Raw genomic sequence first — 22544 nt, 5'->3', positions numbered from 1 at the left:
CCGTGCCCACATGCAGGAAGGTCTGGATAGCATTCAGGCCTGGGCTGATAAATGGCAAGTAACATTTGCATCACACAGGTGCCAGGCAATGACCATCTCCAGTAAGACAGAATCTAACCATGTACCCTTGCCGTTCAACAGTATTATTCTTGGTGAACACCCCACCATCAATATCCTGGGGGTTACCATTGACCAGAAAATTATCTGGACCAGCCATATTTATTGTGGCTACAAAAGCAGGTTATATGCTGGGAATTCTACAGTGAGTAACTCACCTCCTGACCCCTCAAAGTCTGTCCACCATCTACAAGGCACAAGTCAGGAGTGTGATGGAATACTCTCCACTTGCCTGGGTGGGTGCAGCTCCAACAACACTCAAGAAGCTCGACACCATCCAGGACAAAGCAGCCCACTTGACTGGCACCCCATCCACAAACATTCACTCCTTCCACCACCGACGCACAGTGGCAGCAGTGTGTACCATCTACAAGATGCACTGCAGCTATGCACCAAGGCTCTTTTAGACAGCATCTTCCAAACCTCTACCAAATAGAAGGACAAGGGCAGCAAATGCATGGGAACACCACCACCTGCAAGTTCCCCTCCACGTCACACTGCATTCTAACTTGGAACTATATCGCCATTCCTTCACTGTCGCTGGGTCAAAATCCCAGAACTCCCTTCCGAACAGCACTGTGGAGTGTACCTACCTCACATGGACTGCAGCGGTTCAAGAAGGCAGCTCACCACCACCTTCTCAGGGGCAATTAGGGATGGGCAATAAATGCTGGCCTAGCCAGCGCTGCCCACATCCCATGAATGAATAAAAAAAAGGAAATATCCCTATCTCAAACAGAAAGATTTTATGTAAATGAGACAAGTAAGTCCCTGTAAGATATTTTGAGAAAAGTAATTTAAAAAAAATGCATTTTAGCAGCTGATTTTATATATAACGTCTTTGAGGACAAAGGCAGGGGAGTGGGACTAGCTGAATAGTTCATGCAAAGAGCTGGCACGGACACGAGGGGCTGAATGGTCTACTTCTGCGTTGTAACCGTTCTATAAATGCTACATAATTATACCTTGTAGCTGTGACTTTCAAATCATCAGCTCATCTTACAACTTTACTGCCTCAAATTCATGGGCAAATGACAGCTGGAGAAAGTAACAGCTAATTGATTGGCGTTTGGAGATTTTTTTTAGATTAGAGATACAGCTCTGAAACAGGCCCTTCGGCCCACCGAGTCTGTGCCGAACATCAACCACCCATTTATACTAATCCTACACTAATCCCATATTCCTACCAAACATCCCCACCTGTCCCTATATTTCCCTACCACCTACCTATACTAGTGACAATTTATAATGGCCAATTTACCTATCAACCTGCAAGTCTTTTGGCTTGTGGGAGGAAACCGGAGCACCCGGAGAAAACCCACGCAGACACAGGGAGAACTTGCAAACTCCACACAGGCAGTACCCAGAATCGAACCCGGGTCCCTGGAGCTGTGAGGCTGCGGTGCTAACCACTGCGCCGCCCCTTTTCAGTCATGCCCTCCAACATCTTTAATTGGTTTATGTTGATACCTCCAATCCCTGTGAAAAAAGTAGATTTTTCTTCTGAAACACTGAAAGCCAACATGGAGAGAGGGTTAAAATACCAAGTCAGCTAAAAAAAAAGCTGATGTTTGCCATGCACAGATTCCACACTTCAGAGATTGTAACTCTCAGACATTTTGCAGTGTAATGCAGAATTACCACATCTTAATCTTCTACATGCTGTCCAATGGGACCAAAGAAATTTGTGTCTTTCAATTTGTAAATGTTTCTTTATGTTTTACAAGCAACTGCTAACACCTCTGAACATTGCTACTCCATCTTTAAGCACCTCCTTCTCTATTAGGATTCTTGGCAATGGGGGGAAATTTTAACCTCCCTTGAGGACAGGTGATAGAGTGGCAAGTGGAGATTTAAATTGCTAAAAATGGGAAAGTTGACCCCAACCTGTTGTTACGCCAATGTGTTTTGTTGACTGATAATTTTCTTTAATCCACTGACTGGAGATCTGAATTAGTATTCTTTTTCAAAAACATTTTTAGAAGACATATAAAACTGGATGTCTGCTAGTAGCTTAAGATGATCACCTTGTTTGCAGCACTATATCCTACGTTGCAAAGGACTGTGAGGAGGGAGACAAAATGTCTGCTCAGTCCCCAGCAAGAACCAAGACCCAGGAAGTTTAAAGGAACTACCTGTTCTGCTAACTGCTATGTTTGAATGACTGAGTGACTGTCATGTGACAAGTCCTTCCCTACCTGTGGTTTTAAGCTGCTGTTTTTCTCTGCAGCAGAAGAGAAGCAACTGGACTCTGACATGAGCAGACCCTAAGTGGGGGTCCGCCCCTCTCTCCATTCCGGCGAGACAAGGGTGGCCGTTTGGAGGAAAGGGGGGGTGTCTCGGGTTCTGGGGGTGTTTGGGGAAGTGGGGGCAGCCCTCAATCGGGAACCATGTGCCCGATTGTCAGGCCCACCCCCACCCCGGTGCGCTGATAGGCTGCCAGGTATCACTGGGTGGCCTTTCACGTCTACCGGATGCCCGCTTGCCACGGGCAAAATACCCATGGAGGCAGGTGAAGGCCCTTAAGTGGCTTTGATTGGCTTTGGGTGGGCAGCTCGTTTCTCCTGGCCCACGTAAAGTAGGGTGGTGGGGGGAGCGGGCCGGGAAGGCCACCTGGAGCCTCCTGCTCCATTTTACGCCACCCCCCCACCTCCCCCAACCACCATACGGTTCATTGGGGTGGTGGAAAATTCCGGCCTATACCTTTTTTATGGACTCGACATCAACCAATCTACCTTTCCCCACTCTGTAACCTATTTGCATGTGTGTAAAACCCTAATATGTGTGAGTGAGTGAAAGTTGGCAAGTTGTTTATTATTTTGTTAGTTCATTTTAGGTACGATAACGTTAACCTATTTCTTTGTTGAACTCAAGAAAACCTGTCTGGTTGGTTCTTGTTATGTTCATAGCAAATAATCAAATATCTACTGAATTGGCCAGTACACCCACTTTAAAAAAGAATTAAACCTGTTGTGGACAAACAAGGAAAGGGAAAAGAGGGAAGCCCTTCGACCCCTCCTTACTTGACCATAACACCGCCATGAACTTGCCTACTTCTGGTTTAACGGGGGTCATTGAGTAAGCTGCTCTCGAGAGGTGGGTCAGTAATTATTATATGTTAATGGGCTCTGACTCTCAGATTTTGCCAGCCATTTTGACGTAACGCCTCCAGCACGGGTTTCCCAGGGCTTGGGAAACCCAGCGTCTAAACAAGGGGGTGGGGAAGAACTGCCAGATTCAGTTGGTAAATACTTCTCCAGCGCTGCTTGTTGGCCAGGAGGAACAGGAATGATTCCCCCCAGACTTCAAAAAGACCTGCTGCGATCTTCATAACCCCTCCCCACAAGCTGATCTCTCCCTTCCTCTTCTCCAACCCGCCACAGGCGCCTTGTATCGCAGGCTTTCCTGCACAGCAGACAGCCTCTCAATCTGGCTGGCTCCCAGGTAGGAAATGGAGTAAAATAATTCAAATGAGATCCTGCTGTTAAATTCAGCAGGAACCCTGCCTTCTGCTTATTTCCAGGTTTCTGAACTGCTGACAAGCACCCCTCCTCCCTCCCCATTAATATCAGGGCCTTGGTATCACTATTTCCTGTGACGTCAAGTGGAACTCCACTATCTCCTCCATTCCTGAAGATGCCTGCAAGGAATTTGGTTTCCACTTTCATGCCAAACACTTTCCACTTGACAGCCTCCGAGTCTCTATAAAGCCCAAATCCATCTAAGACTTGAATACTGCATCCATATTTGGGAAAGGTCTTCAAACTCCACTTCTGTGCTCCTGAAGGCAAGACGAGAGGTACTGATCCTTTTCTCACCTCTAGCCCATAACCTCTCTCATTCTTCTACGACCTTCCATGACTTGTTCAATTTTAATCAATATTGCTGTGGTCAGTGCTCTTTCCTTCTCTTGCAGCTTATACTGTGGCTGAGTACATATCATTCCTCTTCTTTGTGTCTCCACTGTGTTGAGTTCAAGACTATTCCTCTCAAAATCTCAAAACAGTCAAACTATTTATCACCCTCACTCTCATCAGAACCTTTAGTTTATCTCAATCCAACCCTTGTGTCTCTTAGTCATCATTTCCTGATTAACTTGCTGTCTGTTTTGCTCCGCTCAATTTGATGCTCTGGACCCTTACACCATGGGCCTTCACCCTTCCCCATGTCGAACTTTCCTGCAAGTTAATGTGGTAGCAGAGGAAAGAGTTTTCAGAGTAGGAACCAAGCCTGTCAAAAGATGTGACCATACATATTTAATAAAACATTAACGTTTACTGTTGCTCTCTTTTGGACGAAACAATTTTGCAGTTTGGATTAATAATTGGTATCCTAGAATGTTTTGACAGCATTCATATTTCAATGATTAATCTCACTGGAAGATTAATTCAGTCTCAGGGTACTGTTAATGTTTTGAAACTATTTGGGGGACACTAGAGTTATAATCAAAAATTGTATTCACCAGGTTTCAAGCTTTTGGACTGGGATAATTTATCAACGATGGCAATATCCCATATTAACAACATTTCATTGATAAGACTGTAAAAATTGAGTAACAGTTGATGGCGTTCTTTTGCACGCCATGCTTCAACGAAATAAAGGATTGCATTTATAGAGCACATTTCACAACCTCAGGACACCCCAAAGTGCTTTACATGCAATGAAGTACTTTTGAGTGCAGTCACTGCTGTAGTGCAAGGAACACAACAGCTAATTTGCAAACAGCAATGTAATAATAACCAGCTAAGCTCTTTTAGTTATGTTGGTTGAGGGATAAATATTGACCAGGACACCAAAGAGAACGCCTCTGCTCTGCTTCAAAATATTCCATGGGATCTATTATGTCTACCTGAGACTGTTAGGGATAAGACGTTAAACTATCTATTGAGTCATAAGGTTCTGAGTTCACGTCTGACTCCAGAGACTTGAGCACAAAAATTTAGGCTGACTTCAGTGCAGTACTGAGGGAGTGCAGTACTGTCAGAGGTATTATCTTTTGGATGAGACATTAAACCAAGGCCCCATCTGCTCGCTCAGGTGTACATAAAAGATCCCATGGCATTATTTTGGAAGAGGAGCAAGGGAGCTCTCCCTGGTGTCCTGGCCAATATTTATCCCTCGATTAACATCACTACAAAAACAAATTATTTCGTCAGTCTCACATTGCCGTTTGTGGGAGTTTGTTTTGTGAAAGTTGGCTGCCATGTTTCCTACATTACAACAATGACTAGACTTCAAAAGTACTTAATTGGCTGTAGAACACTTTGGGACATCCTGAGATCATGAAAGGTGGTGTATAAATTAAGGTTTTTTTTGATAAAGCATATTAAACTAATTATAAATGGGACTGAAAAGACCGTAGCTTCCAATAAATGGGTCGCTATTTCATTTTGGGAGAAAAGCTCTAGTTTACAGTATAGATATAGCCTTCATGAAATAGGAAAATGACTTGTGTGTCACAACCAGTCCTGGAAGTTTGGGAGTACAAGACCCTTTTAGGAATAGGGAAAAGGATACAGAGACTCCACAAACTTCATTGAAACAAGTTATTTTCTGGGAAGCAGTTAACTTGCAAATTCTGAGCAGTGAGTCTTAGCTGCAACAACAGCAGAATTAACAGTTCATTTGTTGCACTGAACTGCTACCTTCCAATGTGTTCTGGATGATAAAAAAACTCCCACAACACAGTAGAAGGACATGTTGGTGGGGTGGGGGTTGGTCGAGGGCATTAAAGGAGAAGGTTGAATACCACAGAAGCCGAAAAATTAGGATACTGTGGATTGACCATTTGCAGCAAACCGTTGTTGTACTGTGGCCATTAATTAGAATTTCTCAAAAAATAAACTGAATACCCTGCAGCATTTAAAGCATGTTTATGTACTTGTAGTTTTAATGTTTAATGATTTTCCCAGAAGTGTTGTAAATACAGTACATGGCTATTTTGATCAAAACTATTCCCAACATACTATGCCAAAGACTTGCAGGTTGATAGGTTAATTGGCCATTATAGAAATTGCCCCTAGTATAGGTAGGTGGTAGGGAAATATATAGGGACAAGTGGGGCTGTGATAGGAATATGGGATTAGTGTAGGATTAGTATAAATGGTTGGTTGATGGTCGGCACAGACTCGGTGGGCCGAAGGGCCTGTTTCAGTGCTGTATCTCTAAAAAAAAACAGGCTCTATATTGAAGTATGGGCATGCAGAGCAGTTAACGTGAAATTATGGCAAAGGTTGTGTTTTCTGTAGCTTGACTGGGCTGCTGCAAGAAATACTCTGGTCTGCACAGTGTGAACATAAGAATCAACAATCTAAGGGAACCCCAGCTTTGAGCATTTCCATCAGTCCTCTCTCTCCAGAGATTCTTCTTAAAACACTTTCCAATTCAGGAAGGCCAACCATCATTATTGATTCTATTTTGGGGTGGAAGTCACGAGAAGGAAAATGAGGGCAGCATTGTAAAAATCAACTCAGAACATGTGGTAACATTTTTAATGCCTACTGTATTTGTCAAGCCAACTTCAATCACGACAACCTAAAGCACAACCGTGTTAAAAAAAAAAGCAACCCATACTGAGTGTTGTGGCTCCAACTCCTAGCTGTACTTTCAAAACAAACCTTGCACAAGTTGTTTTTTCTAAATGCATGTAGGAAGATGCAATGAATCAAATATGAGCTTGTACCAGACTACAAATAAGTTTTGGCCACTTCTATCCAGGGATGGTTCAACTGAACTTTTATACGAGTTATCTGTTAACCATTAAAGTTAGCAAATACACCATAATTAGCAATAAAATGGGTACTTATTTTCTGAAAAAAATGGCAACAGCTTTGTATCATCACTCATTGTATTTCATATCTTCACTTTCATGATGATATTGCTATCAGTGCAAGGAAGAAAAAAAAATTCACAAGCAAAGGAATTGGAATATCTGTGTCCAAAATCCACTGTTAAAATAGGGGCAGGCAGTGGCGAAGTGGTAATGTCATTGGACTAATAATGCAGAGCCCAGGGTAATGCTCTGGGGGCATGAGTTCGAATCCCACCACAGCAAATGGTGAAATTTAAATTCAATTAATAAATTTGGAATTAAAAGCTAGTCTACTGGTGACTATGAAGGGAAAGATTCCTTTAGGGAAGGAAATCTGCTGTCCTTACCTGGTCTGGCCTACATGTGACTCCAGACCCACAGCAATGTGGTTGACTCTTAAATGCCCACTGACATGGCCTGGCAAGCCACTCAGTTGATGGGCAATAAATGGGCAATGTCCACATCCCTCAAACAAATAAAAATTCAGCAAGACACATATTCATCTTCACAAAGACCAGAACTATTAAATCCCATGCAAAACCGTTGATTCATAGTTACTTCAATAGCACATTTAATGAATGGGAAAGAGCAGTGAGCACACTCACGTTCTATGGTAAATTGAAACCCGACCCAAGCCCGACAAAACCACGTCCGATCCAACCCAACCACCGGAATGAGGCTGATTATATTAAAGAGGTTGTGCTCTATCTTGGGTGGAATCGCTCACTGTAGACCAGTGCGAAGTCCGAATGCATGTTTCCCGCCTTGACATCCTGGCTGTCACTGTGTCCAAGCCAGCTCGACTGGACCCGGAAGAGCAACCCGACACACATCGTCAGTTTCGGGTCAGGTAGCCATGGTCTCTTTTAAATGGACTGATTTGCAGTGGAAGATAGGATACTAGCTAGACTGGTATTTTCTGTCATCAGTTTCTTTGTGTTACCCTAAGCAACACAATAAGGTACGTGGATAACAGTTCTTTGAAGAGCTCTCGAAAGTTTATTAACAGCTAAACTAATACACACAATACAGAGCAAACTATATACAGAACCTTTGTCCAGGGTGTTACAGTGCAGAGTGACAATGGCTTCTAGTCACATGACTACATCCTGGTACTTAGCTCATTACCATACTGAGTACTTAACGGGACATCACTCTTAAAGCGATCATACAACATTTTCCTCTGCCAATTATTAATTTTCTTTCATTGTTCAATTCCTACTCACTTCCTTCCTCACTGCCAATTTGACATTTCATATTATTTGACTCATTGTATTTTTTTCGTGTCAATTTTAGTCAAATAGGTCAGCTATTTTTGCTTTGATCAGCTGATCACAGTTTGTCCATGACCCTAAAGGGAGAGAAGATGGAGGGAGTTAACAAAGTCACAACTTTTAGTGGATCGTTAAGAATATTTTATAAAACATAAGCTGCTGGATAAAATTGTACAGTCTGATGTGGGGTTAGATCCTAATGACTGGATTCCATGATAGGTTTGATGTTTTGCACATTGGGGGATGAAACTCAATGGTTTACACATCAGCTGTGGGGCAATGAAACTAGTCGCAGTTATCTATAGGAGGCCATTAAATGATTTGATACTTTTCCCTTGATTGATCTCATGGAAATTTAATGCCAGCTTTTCTTAATATGGAGAAAAACATTGCTTTTTAAAGTCCCAGTTTTGATAATACAGTGCAAGGTCAGAACTTAAGCATTTTAAAAATAACCACTGTATAAACTGTACATTAGTATTGAACACCTGCACATTCTATGAGTGACTTGGGATATTTTTGTTCCTACATTAAAGGTGCTATTTAATGCAAGTAGTAGTTGTTGTTCAAAATGAATAATTTGAACATTAATATTGAAATTTTATCACCTTACTGCTTTCGAAACTTTAAGTATTGAAAATGTTTGCTGTATTTAGAAATCTAGAAAGGATCTACATTTACAGTTAATTCTGTCATTTTACTTCAATATTTTCATCAGCAGTGATTTAAAGGGGGAAAATGCACCAGTTGTCATTGTACACATCTTGAAGCACATTAGGCACTTGAAGAATCAGTTGCTGATATTTTCAAACCACTTACAAGACACAGTTGAGTCTATTAAAAGGTAATAGAATGGTGTATGAATAAAAATTCCTTGTGGCCATTTAGAGAGAGAGACTTTAAAATGTTTAAAATGATGGATTACATAAATTGCTCATATTAATAAATGTCAGCACAAGAAGTATTAATTTACAGTACATAGAAGCATTTACAATATAAACTTTTCATCAGGCATACAATCATAAGAACACCGTCAAAGACACACTTCTGAAGAATTTCAAACAATATTTGCCCCACACCCATAAGCTATAATCTCTACAATTTGTTTCCAAAACAAAAGATCATTCCTAACAACCTACCAGAATTTAAAAAATGCTTTATGTGAGGTTCAATCAAAAAAACTATACTGGCTAAACAAACTATTAAGAGTGGATGGGACAATAGGAGTTTGATTTAGAAAATGTTCAATGTAAAACAAAGCAAATAATTTCCCTGTTTCACATCTTGCTACCAAACATAACATTCAGCAGCATCAAAACTTTTTTGCAATGATTCATCTATTTTTCTTACAAAAACCAATGACCCACTACAGATTATTTTCCTGGGGATGGGGGAAAGGCATGTATACTGTTAATGTGTATATGGATATCTTCTAAGTATAGCATACAGATAGATACACAGGGACACTTTTTAAAACTGGCAATTCCCCAGCTCTAAAATGAATTCTAAGCATGTCATTAAATGTAATTTGATCTAAGGGGCCTGTTACTTCCATTTCTTTTTGTGTGAGAGCACAGAAAAATGTAACTTTTAATTGTTCGTTGTTCATTTTTTTTCCAAAATATACTCTATTCATAAAAGTTGTAAAAAAAAATACATTACAGAACAGTTCAAATTTGACATTACATAAAGTGCAATACAGATCAGTTTCTTTCAATACAGTATATGAGGTGCCTCACTACACTTGGCCATTACAGGTTATATTTACAATGTGCACTTACAATACGCGTCAAACATATTCTGGTGCATACAGTCCGAAGAGTTTTCCACAGTTTCCAGCCCCTCGGTATACTATGGCGGGAGGGCCTTACACTATGGACTTTCCCCATTGACCCTTTTTGATGGCTGCCCCAAGCTATACTGCGTCCCTCCTATGTAGTCCTGAACCTTGGAATGTGCCAGTCTGCAACATTCAGTCATATTCAGCTCTTTGCACTGGAAGACCAGTAGGTTTCAAGGCAGGCCAAAGTGTGTCTTTCGCCGAGTTGATGGTCCTCCAGCAGCAGTTCATGTTTATCTCAGTGTGCGTCTTTCAGAACAGCCCACAGAGCACGAAGTCCTCTATGGAGTTACAAACATACGAATTACGAATTAGGAGCAGGAGTAGGCCACTCGACCCCTCGAGCCTGCACCGCCATTCAATAAGCTCATGGCTGAACTGATTACCCCACATTTCCACCTAGCCCCGATAACCTTCCACCCCCTTGATTATCAAGAATCTATCTACCTCTGCCTTCAAAATATTCAAATACTCTGCTTCCACTGCCTTTTGAGGAAGAGAATTCCAAAGACTCACGGCCCTCAGAGAGAAAACATTTCTCATCTCTGTCTTAAATGGATGACCCCTTATTTTTAAACAGTGACCCCTAGTTCTAGATTCTCCCACAAGGGGAAACATCCTTTCCACATCCACCCTGTCAAGACCCCTCTGGATCTTATATGTTTCAATCAAGTTGCCTCTTACACTTCTAAATTCCAGTGGATACAAGCCTAGCCTATCCAATCTTTCCTCGTAAGACAGCCCACCCATTCCAGGTATCAATCTAGTAAACCTTCTCTGTACTGCCTCCAATGCATTTACATCCTTCCTTAAATAAGGAGACCAGTACTGCACACAGTACTCCAGATGCGGTCTCACCAATGCCCTGTATAGCTGAAGCATATACACCCTACTTTTGTATTCAATTCCCCTCGCGATAAACAATAACATTCTATTAGATTTCCTAATTACGTGCTTTACCTGCACTAGGACACCCGTATCCCTCTGCATCTCAGATCTCTGCAATCTCTCACCATTTAGATAATATGCTTCTTTTTTTATTCTTCCTGCCAAATTGGACAATTTGACATTTCCCACATTATACCCCATTTGCCAGGTCTTTGCCCACTCACTTCACCTATCAATATTCCTTATGTCCTCTTCACAACTTACTTTCCGACCTATCTTTGTGTCATCAGCAAATTTAGCAACTATACCGTCGCTCCCTACATCTAAGTCATTTATGTAAATTGTAAAAAGTTGAGGCCCCAGCACAGATCCCTGTGGCACACCACTCGTTACATCTTGCCAACCAGAAAATGACCTATTTATGCCTACTCTCTGTTCCCTGTTAGCTAACCAATCTTCTACCCCCCACACCATGAGCTTTTATTTTCTACAATAACCTTCAATGTTATCAAATGCCTTCTGGAAATCTAAGTACAATACATCCGCCAGTTCCCCTTTATCCACAGCACATGTAACTCCCTGAACGAACGCCAATAAATTGGTTAAACATGATTTACCTTTCACAAAACCATGTCGACTCTGCCTGATTACCTTGAATTTTGCTAAATGCCCTGCTATACCTGTGTTATAGAGCTGCTCGGGATGAACCTCAACAAAAACCATTTCATCTCTTTCCAAACCTGATTTGCAAAGGCACATTCCAGAAGGAGGTGGACGACAGTCTCTTCCCCACCGCAGCCACCTCAAAGGCAGCGTGCGGAGGCGGTGAGACTCCAAGCGTGCAGTAAGGATCTGACGGGGAGGGCCCTTCTCACCACCAGCCAAGCTACATCTTGGTGCTTGTTTGAAAGTTCTGGCGATGAGGCATTCTGCCAAATGAGTTTGATAGTCTGCTCTGGGAACCATCTGATAGGATCCACCACCCTCTTTCCCCGCAGGGCCTCAGGACATATGTGTGGACCACTGCCTGATGGGACCTGTGGTCAAAGGTGTTGTTCTGTACTAACTTTACCACGAGGGACAGGTGGTACGGCACAGTCGAACTGAACGGAGCATTCCGCTGCAACATAGCCAGACCCATCCTTCATAACACCAGGGACAGATAGCACCTCAGCACCTAGTGACACTTGGGGCTGTATTTTAATCGCGTGCCAAGCTCCGTGGCAGCGCGCTTTGGACTCGGCAGCCTTCTGACATGGAGGGGCTACCGAACAGCTCCTGCGATATCACACACGGGGGCGGATTTAAATAGAGGGGGCAGATGGCCACACCTGATGACTTAGAGGGGGTAGCCGCCACGTCCCCGGCAACAGTATCTGGTGCCATCGAGCAGGCATGGTGCCATTTTTAAAGGGCTTTAAGCCCTTAGATGAAATTTTAATTTTTAAAGGTAAAGTATTCGGAATTTTTAATTAACAGATATGAAGGTATGGAGGTCCTCTCCCAACCGCAACCCCCTCCAAAATGTTAATTTCAATGCCCGAAATGACAAACACTCTTTCCCTACCTGAACCTCCACCCCCCAACCTTTGCCCTTCAACCCTTTCCCACCATCCCCACATCCAATAAAAAGTGATTTCCCTGCTCCCCCACTGAAAATTTTATTCTTCCCCCCCCTCCCCACCAGGTTCTTGCCTCGGAATGTTCCAAAGGCACGCGAAGGACGAACGACGATCGTAAAATCGGCGTGGGACGACCACCACCTGCAGGTAGGTTAATTTACATGTCTTTATTGTTAAATTGAATATCCAGATGAAGGGGCCGCCGCCAGGCAGCGGTGGGGCCTCACAAAGGTCCCCCCGCCGCCGGCAATATGCAGCGTGCCCTTCTCGATGTCGCAGGTCAAGGCGGGCCTCTCCCCGCAGAATGTTACTGGCCCCTCCACCACGACGCATGGCGTCGAGGGGCTGGTAAAATTCAGTCCTTGGTCTTTGCGTACTGGGGGTCTACGCACAGCTTGATGCAGCCGCACACAAAGGTGGCCATCAGGATGAGGGTGACGTTGGGTACATTTTTCCCCCTTTATCTAGGAGGATTGAACATCATGTCTCTGCAGACATGGTCCTTTTTTGATCTACAGATAAAGGAGACGATGGCTAAGGTGACAGCCACGTTGCAGGAGCGGGGAATGGGCCAGACCTGTGCCATGTACAGCAACACTGAGAGCACCTCACACCTGATGACCAGGTACTCTTCATTGTTAAAATAGGAGGACTGAAATGGAGAAAATAAAACATGACTGTTACAAACCATTAACTCATTGTGTTCTAAGGTGTAAAGACTTAACAATTTGGTTGCTGATTTTCTTGGAAGAAAATGCGCAAATTTCAAAAGGAGAAAATGATATAATTTGGATTCAGGCACACTCCAGAATATTTCCTCAGATGCAATGCAAAGGCATACTTCCACAGATAAGCCCATGCTCCCCATGACCCAAAAGGTGACCATATGCGCAAAGGAATCTGGACAGTGGGCCACAGGGTAATTGCAAAGTATACATTGGAAACAATATGGACCGCCACCTTACCTCTTAAAGGCAACCGGTTAGTCCACAATCTTATTAACTGCCCAATTTGCAGATATTTGCAGCCAAGGTGACCATGGTTGCAATTGCGAACAATAAAGTGAGGAAGCTTCCACCTTCATATCTAGTCTGTGGCCATGGATAATTTCCTAAAATATAACTACAGATATCAGAGATGAAAAGGAACCTAAAGATGCCCAATTTCCATAACAATGAGCCATAGAATGTTGGAGCCCTAGTTCAGATAATGGCTGTATGCCATCTGGACTGGCTGCTTCTCGCCATGTTGTAACAATTTTTAAGTAATCACTATACAGGCCAGACACAAATACCCATAAAGAAATATTTAAAATCTAGTTTTTTTTATGATTTAAACAAGGCAGACCTCCAATCCATCACTAGCCATGGAACTCAAGAATCTTTTAGTACTCGCAAGTTGCTGTTCATCACTGATGTTACATTTATGGAAGGTAATAGAGCTCCACAAGCAGCACCTATCTACTTAACACAAAGACTCCAGAAGAGGGTCTGGGAAAAGGCAAACAGTCATCTTTCTTAAACAGCCAACGCAGTTAGATGAAACATAAATCATCGATTATACTGTAGTCCATCTTGCCTATGCTTTTATTTCTGTGACTCATTTTTATTTGTTAGTCATTCTTAGTAGTTGTTTGACCTGGTTTTGGTCCGGCAGCGTGAATATTCCCCATCACAGTTGACAGGAGACATAGTGGGAATCCTACGTATTCTCTATGAAGCAATTCACCATGATCGACCTTAGTTGCTAGACCTGGGCTGTTCTAGCTCAATATAGAATACAGTAGTTGACTCTTGTTTCAGTTCATATATGTAGCCTGCTAACACATATGGTTAAGCTGTTCATTCAGGTAAAAGTCCAAGTGGTAACAGTAAGTGGGACCTCTTTAGGGCTGACTCCATGATGATATACCTGACATGGGCGATTAGAATCAAATCCATCTTCTGTCCCAGGATCAGTAATCTGATTCATGAGTCAGGCAGCTCTGAGATACTCCAAGGTGTCCTTGATTGTTGGATGGTCAGCCTACTTGTTAATGGAATCTTGGAGGGCTAACGCTGTCACTGAGGTTGGGGCTGGGATTAATCAAACACAGCTGCAGACAACTTCATAAACTAATTTTCTGCTGTGCAAGGTGCTCCTAGTGAGTCAGAAGTGCAATGTTCTGTGCTGGGAAGATGCATGACCAACTGGTTAAACTCCAGCGCAATTGGGTGTCACTGTGCCTTGGATCTTGCCAAGCCATTCCTAAAGTTCTCTGGAATAAGGTATCTGGGATGTGTACCTACAGGGGCGCATGTGAACTTTGTATCAGGCAACCAAAGACTGTACTTGCTGCTGATTTAGAGATTGATAGGTTTCCATATGTGTCAGACACCTAGCTAGATAAAAACTAACTGGATTTTAGCACAATGCTACCACTTGATCTTAGCAAGGAAATTATATTTAACACAATGATGCCATTTCCCCCTGTGGACGCCCACTCATATTGCAGAATCATGTGATTTTCCAGCTACGGACCATTTTCATTGCCTGAACAAGTTCCTAATACAGACCCAACAACTAGCTGGGCCTTGCATAGGGTTACCAACTCTGGTTGTACATATTCCTGGAGCTTACATCACATAAACCTTCCCTCCAACTTCCCTGCCCAGCTGTACAACCTTTTCCCCATCTCTAATATTTATTTTATAAATAAATGTAAGCGTTTAAAAAAATGAACAAAAAATATTCCTATGATTTTTCTCCTGGGTTGCTCGCAGCAGTGCCCAGGAGAATTAACCTTCAACTTCTGGAGACACCAGGCCAATCCTGGAGGGTTGGACAAAGACTGATCAGTTGCCTGGAAGATCTTCATCTTCCACCTGGCTCTGGTCTGCAGCTGTCCAGACACAGGTCTTGCACCAAATTTCTTCAGGTGGACTTGTGCAGGCTCACCCAATGGACATATGAACAACAGAATCAGACAGGAGGCCCATTCCTGCATCGTTAACATGGTTACTCTGGCCGAATGCCTACAACAGAGACAGGCTCATTGACTTTAAAATAGGGGAGCCCCAGAAAACCAGGTGTCATGCAGGCCCTCACCTGCCAAGAATGAGGCACATTAATTTCGCAACATGGACATTAAATTTCAAATTGTTGCTGGGAAAAAGAGAAGGCCTATGACAAGGGGTTGCCAGGCTGGAAAGACATTTTTGCATATTAACAAACAGTGTTGGAACTAAGGAGCTATCCCCTGCTCCAATACAATCCACAAACAGACCTAGTCAAACCAGTTAGTCACATGACTAACCTGCTGGTAGTCTGGGGTTTTTTCTGAATTGTACAGTTTTTTGAACTGAGAGCCTGCAGAAAGCGGTTTGCTCCTGGATTGAAGAAACCTCTCCCGGCTGGCTCGCCACAGCTTCTCCTGTCTGTCTGCTCCCATCTCTTTCTCACAGAACTCCAAAAACCCAAATGATGACACATGAACCCCAAGAGAGAAAAGTCTACTACAGTGAACAAGGTTTAAGAAGAATACTGGACCCCAATGAAAAGCAAGAGCTACTCACAATCAAAGACTCTACAGTGAGCTCAAAGAACCGTAATAACATCTGTTCAGACATTGCCTTAAATCTTTCCACCTTCTTCTACTCTTTCTGTCCCTATCGGTTTGTGTGTATCGCATATGCATGCTAGCATGGGCGCGTTGTGTATCCGTAGGCGTTAACTGAATTAGAGTTTAAGCTTAAGTTTAATAAAATTTCACTCTTCTTCTTTAAACCTGAGAAAACCTGTTGTGCTGGTTTCTTTGCCTTATAATTGGAAAGCGGTGAACAAGGATTCACCAAGGGGAGCTAAAAACACGGTGTGTTTAAAAATAAAACCCTGTTTCAGTAAGACCAGGTGAAGGGTGAAAGGGAACCCTAGGCCTCTTTCTCACCTGGCCGTAACACAAGGGTATGCAGTGGGGACAAGACCTGGTTTAATCTTTTCACTTTGTCTGAGGAATGCCACAGCAAAAGAGAAATGTCCCCCCACTCCCTCCATGATATAGCTACAGAGCTCAAGCAAAGGAAACTTCAAAATATTTATCCTCCAGAGTTAAAACCAATAGATGAATAACATTATAACAGATGTTATTGGAAGTGTAGCCACATCCCAGCCAATATTACAAACACATTCTACACCAATTAAAGCATTACATCCCATAATATTGATTAATGCATTTATGTGCTTTCAGAACAAGATAGTTCTCATGAGAAAAACTTAAGTGCATGTAATGGGTTTCAACTGCTTACATAGTAAACATTTATTCAATTTGGCATTTAAATATGCTCTAAAATCACAAATTCTGATTACAGCTCGTAATACCAACAGTTTTCAGTGAAATTAGCTAATAATTTATTAATTCTGGTTGATATATGTCTACATTTATGATACCATAAATAAATCTGGAACTTGCCCGCACAAATACTATTAACAAAAGATCAGTGTTGGGATGTGGAACAGACTGCTACAGATATACAAATGCTGCGACTACTAAATAGGATGCAATATGGTCAAGTCAGTCTGTGGTGTATTTTGAAAAAAATCTAGCTTTGTGAACATATGATAACAACCTGAATAAACCTTTGCCTTGTCTGCCAAACTACTTAAAGGATACTTTAGCAACTTGACATCGAAGCCACTCCATTGTGTAAGAGTGTGTTCATTCACTTGAGCCATTGTTACCTCCCAGCCCAAACAAGAAAGATTGGAGAGCTTAGAATGGGCAATTAATTTGGTGCAATAGATTTTCAAGTTAAAGAAAGTGGGCTACAAATGCAAACAATTAACCTGTTACAATTCTGGGCACAGAGGGTTTAAAAATATCAGCAGCTTTGCACAAATTATGGACAAATTTGATGCCAGCCTCGAATGGCATGCAGCAATGACTTTATGTAAAAGTGAAGCAGCATTGGGAGTGCAGAAAGAACTGGATTTGAGGACTGCATCATAAAATAACCGAGTCTGCTCAAATTAAAATGAGCTTTTCTCGTATATAAATGTCACTACTGCGATAGATCATTCATTTATACTTACGATAAATATCTTTCCTCAATTGTTGTTTAAACCCTTCTCTTAGTATTGCTGTAGCCTCGAAATATATGCCTCCATAAAGATTTTTACAATGGCAGAAAACAAAGTAGGCATGGTAAACTCAAAAATACTGAAGCTTTGATTCGCGAAGAAGACAAAAATCATACAAAAAAACATAAGCTCCAAACTTGATCTTACTTAGCACTACTGTACATGCTATAATTTTTGTAAAAACAAAGGCTGCATACAGTCTGTGTCTGTTTTCAATGTAGCCAAATCACAATAGAATGGTCTGTTTCGTGTATTAAAAAGGCTGCAGGGGATTGGGAGGTGCAATGGGCTAGATACATGCCTTAAGCCTCTGCAATCTAGCTTAAATCTCAGCCCAGGCTGATGACACAAATGTCCAGGAGACTAAAAGATCTGATGTGAAGTGAGCTTGGGCGGACTCAGTCATTGTGGGTCAAAGCCCCAAAACTGGTTGTTATGGAGATACTGAATCAGAGAGCCTACAGCACAGCTGGTGAATGATATGGAAAACAAAATCACACAAGTACTGTAAGGAGTGTACCTCTGAGAGCTGTGGCTCATCCCCCTTATGGAGCAAACTGGCAGGACCTTCACTCAACATCAGGCCCTGCTAGGTCTGCACCTGATGCGAACATTGCAATCAAAGGTGTTCAATTCTGCTGACAAGTGTCACCTTAAGCACAAAGTCATGAAAAAAAAAGCCTGATAGAACTAGTATCGGTACATGAAGAATTAGGAAGGGAGGAAACATTTCACTCAAAGTACACTGAATAATGTTCACAGCTACTACAACAACTAATACTTGCATTTCTATAGACCACTGTACATTTTTGAGGGTGAAGACCTGTACAATATTTAATTACAATCCTATCTAGGGCATATTCTTCAATGTAAAATGTAATCTTTTTTTCCCCAGATGTAAGAAAGAAGATTTCATGCGTTTGACAACTATTGCAGCTAGCTACACTGAAGCAAAGCTCCATGGTTAATGAAAGTTAAAGCAAGAATTTGTAAATAAAAAAAGAAACGTAACCTTTCCTCAAACATATACATCAAATTTTATCTTGCTAGATGTTTTAAACCACGGTAAGTGGTGGCTGGGGAAAACTGTCAAGTTACTGTAGGTCACAGGCAAGAAAGTCAGCCAGTAAAGGCTATTTCACACAGAAAGACCACTGTATGTAACAGGAACTGGAGCAAAGAGACAGGAGAAGGATACCTATAAATGTACATATTGAAACAATGTTTAGAAGAAAGGCCCAAACTGCAAGTTAAGCTTGTAAAGGAAATTCTGTCTCTTACCATAATAAATCCCATGCAGACAGATTTGGGACACATGTTTGGACATATAAACTGTGTTCCTATACTCCACAAATATAAAATCACCCTACACTTCTTTGTTATTGTTTTGGCTAAAAGAAAACATAGAAACTAAAATGTAGAAGGCCATTCATGGAAGAAGGCCAAAAGTACTGAGCCAGACTCCAAGATTTTAAAGTGACTAAAATCTTAGTACGTGCCTTCCCACCTCAAGACATTGTGACTCCCTCACTGAGACTATCTGCAATTGACTCGATGTCTACATGGTTTCTCAAAGATCTTTACAATTATTCCTCAAATTGCAAATGGTACAGTTTACACATGAAGGTGAGACTGGCAGAGAAATGCAACTGACTCCAAATGATGTGCAACATGCTTTGCCACTTTCTTTTCAATACTTTTATATTCACTCTAATTGTCTTTCTTTAACAGTCCTTTGTGTCTGAATTTTAATTTTACTGCAACAGTCTAAATTTCACTATGCCAGGTAACTGGCTTTTCATTCACAGATAATTATTAAAACTACACAAAATATTTTATTATTTTGCAAACCCCACAGTCTGTTTAAAGTAACTTTGATCATGGTTCAAACTACAGTCTATGGCCCACCTCAGTCAACAGCTTGTGTGTTAGTCTTTGATATTCAGCCATTTAGTGGTTAACACGTTTTGGCACACAGAGAACTTAGAGGGGGGGAAAAAATCAAATACATCTTAGGAAACATTTGATTTATGAACCCTTTTATGATAATGAATATTGTCAAGGATGTGTTTTTTCTATGATTTGAATTTTTTAAAATCTCATTTCTGTATCTTCCCTTTAATGTTGAACCTGGCATTAATACCTCGAGCAAGTTACCTGCCAATGTAAAATTACATGCAAGTGGTACTAAGCTACTTGGATTGCAGATTGATCTTGGGGTTTAATGTGCTATGAATCCCCGATACTTGCAATCTTGCTATTCAATCCACTTTAGTGCAGCCTATACAGCTCCGGCTTCATAATTTTCTAACATGCTAATTGCCAAACTTGCAGTAGCAAGATATTGTATGGAATCCCACAGAAACAGATTGGACAATGTATCAAAAGGGATTAAGTCACAGCAACTCTTACCATCAGATTTTTGCAAAAATGGCTGGAGATAAAATGGACAACATCAGTTAGCATGCAGCCACAGGGCTTCTAACATCTAAACTTTCAGAAACAAATTCACATCAGTAATAGTACATTTTGGCAATTGCTAAGATCCATTTATTTAAGTAGGCCGTAAAACTCTGCATATTAAACTTAATTAGAGTTGCAGGTAGAACAGATGCATCTGTTTTGACCGAACAGATGGCAATTCATAGTTGTGCATAAAAAAAAGGTTTAACTCCTTTAGCCAAGCCTGGGATTTTTTTTTACACAAAAAAGCTAGGAGACAATTAAAAGCTTTTCACCTTAACTAAAACTTCACCTGCCATCCAAAAGCGAGTTAATCTCTCCAAATCCAATAACTGAGGCGTGGAATGGCAGTTAAGTAAGGACCCGATATCTGGTTAATCTAGTGTATTTTACTGGTAATGCAGCGTTTGTAGTTATGATTCCGATGTGAAAACATAGCATTGGATCACGAGAGGGAAAAACACCCCGAAAAGATGAAACTATAATTCGCAACGAATAAAATGTTCAAATCAAGCAATGGAAAATGGAAATAGCTTCATACTCTCAAACCATTGTGTTTCTTGCAAACTTACTGCAGAAGCGGCAATGTACATAACAGCAAGTTGTCACCTGCATGTTGTACCGTCAGCTTGCTTCTGTCACCATAGAGCTTTAAAAGCAAACACTCAGTAACAGGCAATCACACTGTGGCAGTGTTGTGGTCACAAAGCAGAGTACTAAATGAGAAAAACATGTTACTACACAGCACATCAGAAAGTTTAGCTGGGAGCTATGTGCTGATTAATATCAGATCCCCTCTTTCCCAGCCTCTTGATGATCTTGTCACATCTGGCTGACAAAATCCTTACAAGCTCATCCAAAACCAGTTCAGCGCACTGTGCTGCGGGACAAGCTCAAGGAGTTAACAGCAGCAAGCACATTCTGATGCGCTATCACGAAACTAATGAAGCTGACTGCTTCGGCAAACTGCGAGAAAAAAAAACACACACACACACACAAAGAAACACATCTTACCCCAAAGGCTTTCAGTACAATTTGCAAAAACAAAATAAAGACAGGACAAACAGTTAATGCGTTTCATTGGAAAGACAGATAGTTACAGCCCATAGAAAGCTTCGAATGAGTACAAAATACTAAGTGAGTTCACAACAGAATGCACTTCAGAACAGGTCAGTTATTATCGATGACATTTTTCACTATATTTCCATGGAAGTATTGTTCCCTTAGTCAATTTTCTCCACATGATCACTCCAGACAGCTGATCAACTAACTCAGGAATCAAACATCTTCTGACAGGTCGTCCTATACAAGAATTAACTAATTCAAATTTACGTGAAGTTCTTTCGAACGATAAAGAACAATTCACATATTAAACTTTCATTACTCCCTGATGCTGTAACAATGCAGTTTACCCGGACAGAGTCAAAGCAAATTACTTACGTCGGACATTGTCAGCAATGATCAATCTCCACCACTACCATCCAGTTTGCCATTCCTCGCCGATTTAGAAAGACTTGCATCAGTTCTGCCTGCCTGTACAAGTAGCTAGGAACGTGTCTTTATGGTGTCTGAACCTCACTTTTGGTTTCTGATCCAACACTGCACAGGGCAGTGGAATGAGATCCTCCCACTCGGTGTTCTGCGGAGTTTGGAGGCTGGTTAGGCTGCTCACCTCCAGATCAAACTCTCACCTCACTGCCCAGCCTGGTGCGTTCTGAGCATGCCCCTTGAGTCACAGGGCAGTCCCTTCGCAGCTGCTTGAAACAGGGCACGACACTTATCTTTCACACAGATTTGATCAAAAGGAATTGCAGAGGCTCTTGGCTCCTTCGACATCCCACGAAATGCAGTCAGAACAGATTGTACCTCAGTCCTGTCTGCTGGAATGACATCTCAGTGCAACTATTTTCTGCTTTCATTTTCAGATTTTTTTAAAAACCCTGCTCACTATAACAGATACTGTCTCCCTTTAATTTGCATCCACATGAATCCACACTGCCCATTTTAAAAAGAACTTTTCTAAAAATGTTACATTTATTAATCTTTTAGAAGAAAAACATCGTAATAAACTGAATCTTTGGACTATTTTTTCTAGTAATGCAGGAGGAAAAACTGTATGCCTTGCTTGATGAAATAAAAAAAAATCATCTATCAGGCAAATACTGTGACAGGGATTTAGAATCATCAAACGTCTGCAGCACAGAAGGAGGCCATTCGGCCTGTCGTGCCTGCTGTCTCTTTGAAGGAGCAATTCATTTAGTGCCACTCCCCCACCTTCTCCCTGTGGCCCTGCACATTCTTTCCAGATAATAATCCAATTCCTTTTCGAATACCTCGATTGAACCTGCCTCAACCACATTCTCAGGCAGTGCATTCCACACCTTAACTACTCACTGTGTGAAAAAGTTTTTCCG

At 41.7% G+C, this 22544-nt stretch overlaps 1 protein-coding gene across 1 annotated transcript in view; it reads right to left on the bottom strand.

Annotated features, from left to right (window-relative positions):
- The window catches only part of bnc1 (basonuclin zinc finger protein 1), a 93280-nt gene extending 71504 nt beyond the window's left edge, over nucleotides 1-21776 (bottom strand). The window contains exon 1 of the mRNA XM_068017612.1: nucleotides 21571-21776. Coding sequence (XP_067873713.1) covers nucleotides 21571-21579 — 9 coding nt within the window. The 5' untranslated portion in view covers nucleotides 21580-21776. The remainder of the gene's footprint in view (nucleotides 1-21570) is intronic.
- Nucleotides 21777-22544: the final 768 nt, after the last annotated feature.

Source organism: Heterodontus francisci, chromosome 38, assembly GCF_036365525.1.
Source record: "Heterodontus francisci isolate sHetFra1 chromosome 38, sHetFra1.hap1, whole genome shotgun sequence".
Taxonomy (NCBI): Eukaryota; Metazoa; Chordata; class Chondrichthyes; order Heterodontiformes; family Heterodontidae; genus Heterodontus; species Heterodontus francisci.
Note: the sequence above shows the minus strand (reverse complement) of the source record. Positions and strands in the feature narration are given on the sequence as shown.